General features: G+C 38.8%; 1 protein-coding gene across 1 annotated transcript; it reads left to right on the top strand.

Annotated features, from left to right (window-relative positions):
- On the top strand, positions 1-414 carry LOC149055537 (uncharacterized). Its single transcript, XM_089225706.1, has one exon. The coding sequence runs from the start codon at positions 1-3 to the stop codon at positions 412-414; it is 414 nt and encodes a 137-aa protein (XP_089081832.1).
- The last annotated feature ends 7,884 nt before the right edge of the window (positions 415-8,298 follow it).

An 8,298-nucleotide genomic window follows, 5' to 3' on the forward strand; every position in this document is an offset into this window, starting at 1 on the left:
ATGTCAGCCGACATCGAAAAAATGTATCGGCAAATTTGGATCGCCGAAAAAGACCGCGACCTTCAACGTGTGCTGTGGAGGGAAAACCCAGAATACAAAGTGAAGGAATACAGCCTTAACACAGTAACGTACGGAACGAGTTCAGCTTCTTATTTAGCTACAGCGTGTTTAAAAAGGTTGGCTGATGATACGAGATCATTATTTCCGGAAGCGAGCTCCGCAGTCGCAACAGATTTCTACATGGACGATTATCTCGGAGGTGCACAAACGATCGACGCAGCCGTTAAATTACGAGACGAAATAGTGACGATTACAAACAAATGTGGATTCAATTTACGGAAGTGGGTAGCAAATGATAAGCGGCTATTAACTGGAATATTCCGAATGACGACAACGACCTGCTACGCGTGCTAAATTTAGATGGCAGCGCTGTTAAAACGTTAGGCTTGAGCTGGAGTCCGAATACGGATACATATTATACATACAAAATCGATAAGATGAATAATAACGAGGTCATTACGAAACGTACGGTACTATCTGAAATCGCAACAATATTTGATCCGTTGTCATTAATAGGTCCAATCGTAGTAAAAGCGAAGATGTTTATGCAGCAATTATAGACAAATAAAATTGGCTGGGACGAGAGACTACCACCACCATTATACGAGGAATGAAACACGTATTATGAAGAATTATCTGAAATAGTAGGTACAAATACGGATACCGCGGTGCTTAATAGGAGTTGATAAGGCGATCCGTATACAAATACATTGTTCCGCCGACGCGTCAATAAAAGCGTATGCGGCAGCGATGTATTTACGCGCAACAGACCAACACGGCAATCACGCCACCCGATTAATTGCTGCCAAATCGCGAGTAGCCCCACTTAAAGTAATTTCTTTGGCCAAATTAGAATTATGTGCAGCTGTCTTACTCGTGCGTTTAGTTAATAAAATACTACCCAGTTTGCACATTAATTACATTCGACGTTATTTTTGGTCCGACTCCACAATAGTTTTGGCATGGATAAGTTCCCCAGCGTCTAAATGGAAAACTTTTGTGTCACATAGAGTCGGAGAAGTACAACAGTTTTCCGCTGCAATAGAATGGTCACACGTTAAGTCCAGTGAAAATCCCGCGGAATGGTTGCAGGTCGACGAAAGTTTGTGGCCTAATGCCAGAGAAAAGGCGCCGTCACCACCCGAGGAAATGCCAGACTCAAAGGCTGAGAAACCGGTTGTGCTAAGTACAACAGTCGAATTCGGAATAATTGTAAAATATTCATGTTTACAAAAATTACTTCGTATTACGGCGTATTTTATGCGTTGGAAAACATACGATACTAAAAATAAACGTTTTACGGCGGAAATTGAAACAGATGAGCTGAATGCCGCGAAAACGTTGTTAATTAAATTGGTTCAAGGACAATATTTTAATGAAGACATCAAATTTTTAATTTCTAAAAAAAATATTAATAAACGAAGTAAGTTAAAATTGCTGTGCCCGTTTATCGATAAGGACGGTATATTACGAGTCGGTGGACGTCTGAATAATACGCAATTAATCAATGCCGATAAGCGAAATCCAGTATTATTACCAGCTCAGTCTAAATTAAAAACATTAATATTTATGTATGAACATTATCGCCAACTACATGTAGGTCCTCAAGCGCTATTAGCGTCAATTAGGGATCAATACTGGCCATTGGACGGCAGAAATATCGCTAGATCAATTGTAAACAAATGTGTTATTTGTTTTAAAACTAAACCGTTTACATTTTAATCAGTCATGGGGAACCTACCTAAAGAACGTATACAACCTGGTCGCGCGGTTGCTACCACTGAAATGGATTTTGCCGGACCCGTAAAAATCAATGTTAGTACCCGCCGAAATGCTCAAACGTTAAAGGCGTAAATATGCGTGTTTGTGTGCTTCACCACCAAGGCAGTACACGTTGAGTTAGTGAGTACGGATGATTTTCTAGCACCCCATCGTAGATTTTGGTCAAGGCGTGGGTAATGTGTGACATTATGGTCTGAAACGGGAAAAACTTCGTAGGAGCTAATCGAAAGTTAAAGGAGCTACGCGATTTGTTCAGCTCAAAGGAACATCAATCAAAAATGCAACGTTGTGTGGCTGAAGTTGGAATAAATTGGAAGTTTATCCCCGTATATAGTCCTCACTTCGGTGGATTGTGGGAAAGCGCAGTTAAGTCAATAAAACATCACTTAATTAGGCAGTTAGGTAATGCAGTCTTAACGTTCGAAGAACTATATACAATATTAAGTTGAATAGAAGCTTGCTTGAACTCCCATCCTTTGTTCCCATTATCTTCTGATCCGTCCGAATGAATGTACTCACTCCTGGACATTTCCTTGTTGGTGGCTCTCTGACTTGTTTACCAGAACAGGACATGACAAATGTGCCAGCTAGCCGTTTACGTCGTTGGCAATTGGTAACGCAACTGACTCAACAGATTTGGCAGCGTTGGAGTCGGGAGTACCTTTTTTTTTTTTACATTATAAATCGACGACCGGGGGTGGCACTGACGTTAGTCATTTCACCCTCCAGCCGCCATCGTTTATTGTGAAACATACAAGTAAATGAAAAAACACAATGTTCTAGCTGGTTTATACATCAAATAGGGGGCCTCTAACCCTCTCGTTTTGGCAGTCAGCCTACATGTTATGAAGCTTAACTAGTTCAAGATATTCTTCTCGCCTCCTGTGCTGCTTTGCAACGTGCGCTACCTGGGTAGTGTGAGCCGTCTTGTCCGATGTCTTCGCAGTAAACACATCTTTGAAGGACCCTGCAGTCTCTTGCCTTATGATTCGTTTGCCCGCACGTCATGCACTGGTCTCTGCGATCCTTTCCTGTGCACGCTGTTTTGATGTGCCCGTAGCCATGGCATCTGAAGCACCTTGTGATAGGTTGCCTGGGTTTAACTCGGCACCTTACCAGCCCCACTATAATTCTTCCCATTTTTGCAAGTTTGATGGCTTCTCTTTGGTTAGTTCTGACAACTGCCATCTTGCTACCGCCCCATGAAGGGAGTAGGTTAATGGAGATTGGGACAACACCTGTTGCCTTGGCGACCACATCTCTGACTTCTTCTTCTGAGGTGTCAGCCTCTAGATCTTTTATGTCAACTGTGGCAGAGTACTGCTTGTGTTCTAATTCTACTTCCTTGCCAAGCACCTAAACTATTGTGGTTTTCAGCCTCTCAGTAGCCTGCTTTGCCCCATTGCCTATTAGCAGTATTAGGTCGCCTTTATCAGTTTTTCTATAATATTATCGTTTTGATATTTACTTCGAGGGCACTTACTTCGAGGGCACTTACGTCGATGTTAACCTTCAACTTCTTCGCTACATCTGCGTAACTAGAGGCGCCAGATGGTTTGATGAGCAGAGTATCGTTCATATTTCTCCTTTTGGACGGTCCTTTTCTGAGTTTATCTGTCTTCTGGGTTCCAGTCTTACTTTCCGTATTGATATTACTCGGTGTAATATTTGTATACTTCATTTTTGCTTTCTTCCTCTTATCCTCGGTTATTTTGACATGTCAGCCCCTGACATACGCCTGATCCAACTCGTTTCTGGTGCTGGTCTGCTGTATAGTATCATGTTCGTCGCTTGCTTTGTTTCCCAGCACTAGCTCGTTCTCCGTTCCGACTCCTCTGTCAATTGTTGTCACCGCAGCTCGGAATGACGTAGAACTGATTTCTAGTAGGCTAGAAGACAGTTGGGTAATTCTTTCCGAGGATCTGTCAATATAGGACTTCAGTGCATCACTTCTTCTCTAGACATGGCCCGTTAGTCGATGCAACTCACTGCACCAACCTTTCATCTCTTTGTGTAGGTTTTTTGTTGACGTTGAAAACGTATAAATTTTTTCTACCAATCCTGTAAGTTTTTCAACGCTTGTGTCCAGGTTGCCCCAGTTTTCAAAAAGCCAGTCGGAGAGGTCTTCGTCTTCTATATCATCTTCTGGTTTTTCCATATACATATCTTCATAATCAATCTTTCCGCTTTCCGTGTTTCCAGTCTTTTTAGACATCATGGACGCCCCCCCCCCCTGAATCCGTGGGGCCCTTGAGCAGGGGTAGTTTATCCGTTTTCGTTTTGTCCATGTTTTGGTTTAGAGTGGCCTTCTTGTTGTGGTTTACAGTTTACCTTCTGGGTCCTTTTGCTGGAGTTAGCAGATGGTTACCATACCTGCCACCGCCAACCAATTAAAGGACCATGAAAGGAAAAAAATCAACTTATTCTTAAAAATAAATTCTTAATTAAAGAAAAACAGATGTCCAAACTAAACTTGTCTACGACTTTTCGTTAGCGAGTTATAGTCATTTAAAGTTAGCGCGTGACGTCATAGAATCTAATCTCGCTGCGACTGTAGTACGGCTCCACGTACGTCGCGCGTCGTAGATATTATTACGCATATTATTACATAATATTATTATTTTGAATTTCATATTTTTGTATACAAAAATATAAATTACGTTCTACATAATATTTATTTTTACTTTTAGTTCTTACTGATAAAACTCGTTTTTGTCATTTTCTTATTAGTTGATGTTGATGGTTGTAATTTTACTTTTTTTGATGTACTGGTTCTCAATAATTGTCTTCGTACAGTTTTCGGCGTAATTTTCTCGTCGTCAAAACGTACAGTAGGAACAGCATCAACATTTAAACCTACTCGAATATTTTCATTTGGCATCAACTGTTTTCGGAGCAAATCAGATTGATTCATATCTTCAGTTCTAAAATGCTTAGAACATATTCTGGTACCTGAAGAAGGTTCAAAATTCTTTCTTTTACAAAAAGATACCCACTATTTAAATACACTAGGATGTTTATCTTTTCTTGGGAAAGAGAAAAATTGTAAATTTTTGCCAGAATATGACGAACAACCATAAACACAACACAGAGTCATATTAATTATACAATATTATTATAATTAAAATATATAATTTTTGTTTATTTTTACACTTTTATAATTTTTTATAAAGCATACATTTAAACAACACTACCAATAAAAGAAAAACGGAAACGAAAAAACAAACGAAATCGTTTTGAAAAATGAAACTATTTTATGAAACACGTCGCGACGACCACTCATATCATAATTCACGTAGTACTGATTTATAAAATAATAAATAATCTGAATGATTGAATTATCTTGAAGATAATTGCGTGTCATCGAAAAATAATATTTAAAACATTGGTATGAGAGTGGGAACTGGAATATCAACGATTATAATAATAGAGTATTTTATGTCTTTGCCACTATAATTATTGTTATTGTTATAGTTAATTATAGAATATTTTAACATAATATATTATTATAACATTAAGATAAATAGAAAATTATGAACTTTAAAAATATCTCTAAGACCCGACCCGATATATTGAATATTACATTCATAATAATTATGGGTAAATTAAGTTGAAGACGTAATATTTACATGTATAAACGCCACGAGAATAGACTCTATGACGTCACGCGTCAACTTCAAAATGCCTGTATATCGCCGACGAAAAGTCGTACACGTTTTTAGTTTGGACCATTATTTTTTTAACATGGAGTACTATGTTTTTTGAATATAAAAAAAATTAAAATAGGAGGCCCCGGCACCAACTGGTTAAAGTCAGGACCGAGGGAATGGGAACCTCTTGGCACCAACCGGAGTCGGTGAGCCCCCCCACCACATCATGGTGGGTCCTGTCCGGGGGGGGGGGGGGAGTCGGGAGTACCTAAGCCAATTACAGGGAAGAACTAAGTGGTCGTCCCAAAAGCGGTCCCTCAATAAAAAAAGATATGTTGGTGATCATAAGGGAACCTAATTTGGCACCTACACAGTGGCGACTTGGACGAATCATCGATTTGCATGCAGCTCCAGACGATGACATTCGTGTGGTTACGGTGAGAACGGAGAGAGTCCATTCCAAACAAGCGGTCAGAAATTTGTGTCCATTGCCACTTGACGATTAAGCCAATTGTATTTTTTTCGTAAATCTTTTTATGTATTAATATTTGTGTTATATAGGTATAATGTATATTTGTCAATATTATTATTCTAACAAATTAGCGATCACCGATCAGCAATTATTGAATTTTTTTAGTATTATTTATTATCAAGTATTATGTAACAATTTCAGTAATAATGTAAATTAACTGATGTTTTTCGCAAGCGTAAAATATCGGATGGTGTGTTGAAGCCGGGAAAATTAAATTAATATTATCTTATAGCAGGTAGACCGCCAGACCGGCACAATAATAAGCGAGCGATAAGACGTTGTTCAGGCGACTTCGTCGCATATTATTTCATACACTATTAGTAGCATCATAGCTATCCAGCAGAACACACCGTTTCGACGCGTTACATTGCTGCTATTTATTATATTAAATAAAATCATCGATATTATACACCAAAGTTCGGATTTATAACATTAAATATCCCCTTTGGCCCTCAACAACCGTTCTTATCATATATCACTTATTCTACTTATATATTTATTATTGATTTTTTACATATTATACTGGTAACCGATTATCCGAGCCGAGGTTGAATTGGTACACAGTCCAATTTCATAGTTGGCGACCCATACCAGCCTCGTCAATGTACACTCCACGCCGAATCTGGGTATGGCATCGTGCGAGTTGTTAAAAACATTACGCAACATCTGTCCCCTGACCTCCGCCCAACTCGTATGTAGTGTCTGGCGACCGGTCGCCGAGGCTGTTGCCTATTGTCACCGTCGGTGTAACGGTCGCGAGTTCGCGACTCCCGCTGTGTATTAGCAGGTCATTTCCAAGCCATATTAAATATTATTGTATAAAAAAATACTAAAATCATCTGCACTGCTGATCCCCACCTCAACAAATTCACCGACGAGACCCATGACACAAGCTCGCCGGAAATACAAATTCATTTTTTCTCAAAATCTCTGATAACGCCAGACGTCGGCAACATCACGTACCTTCGGAGCTCCAGCACCAAACCTCGTGCACACTGTCCGAAGCTGACACGTCAGACGTCCGACATTTCACTGTTTCAATTTCACGGCTGTCGTACAAGTCAACCATGATGGGCTAAGATGACTTCGCTGGGCTGTCGGGTGCGCAGGAAAATCGCCGAACAACAATTTCCACGGTCCAGGCTTGATGGAGATGGGCCATGCCAACCACGTGTGTGTTGGTGGCCAATCCGGCAATACCCATCAATTCATCAATCCATGAACCGCAATCAACATTCAACTAACATCGTAGTCGTCAGCAGTTTTTGATTGGTATCATACTATTTTTTTTCGTCTCCCGTATAAGCACGATTTATAGGCATCACAAGACGCAGGTCTCCTGTTATTTCCCTCTTTACAAACTGTCGCAAGCCCCACGTCACTCTGGCAAGTATTATTATTCTTTTTACAATAAAAGATGCATCGCACAAACATCTCCGGTGACCCTGTGAGGGCAGGTACGATCAATGTAATGCGCTGTTTCCCGTGAGCTGAGACATACATTATTATTATATTTTTGTTCAAAAACGCCTCAAGATTTGCGTTTTCGAACGAGGAAAGAAATATTTTTATTAACTAAAACAATATGTTTTAGCGACAAGCATAATATTCTATTCTTAAATATTATTATTTCTTTTTCCCCATATCCATCATGTGCCACTTAATAATTATAATATTCTGTGCATCTGTCATGTGCCAAATTATTATATTATTCTAAATCCTGTATTTATTCGCTGCTAGGCGATCCACGAAATTATTGTTATTTATGATTGCCAATATTATTAAAACTGTTATTTGTAAAATATAAAATATAAAAATCTCATGATTGTCTTAAACCATATTCTTATTATTTAATTATTAATAAGTAGCATATCCTAATATTATTCTCTCTCATATTAATAATATAATTTTTATTTTAAATCTTCAAAGTTCATTCAATGATGCGTGTACTAAAGCCTATATGAGTTCTACCGACTTGGCCTTAGAGCCAACATGCCGTGCGGCTTGTAGGTCACAGCTTGAGTGTTCCCCTCAGGTCTGTGGGTGGCTTATAGAGCCCCAAAAATGTTCTATACTCTCACACATTATTATCGAGGGCTTCTCGTAGGATTTTAATTTAATTTTAATTTTAAAGGGAGTTATATAGTATTTTAAAATTGTAAATCGTTTGTATACCTTAAAATACTCATAACTCACTTTAAAATTAAAATATAATAAAAATCCTATGAGAAGGCCTCGATAATAATGTTACTTTTAATTTTTATAAGAGGTAAA

The sequence above is a fragment of the Diuraphis noxia genome, unplaced genomic scaffold (assembly GCF_037042655.1).
Source record: "Diuraphis noxia isolate RWA-SAM2 unplaced genomic scaffold, SU_Dnox_SAM2 contig0004, whole genome shotgun sequence".
NCBI lineage: Eukaryota > Metazoa > Arthropoda > Insecta > Hemiptera > Aphididae > Diuraphis > Diuraphis noxia.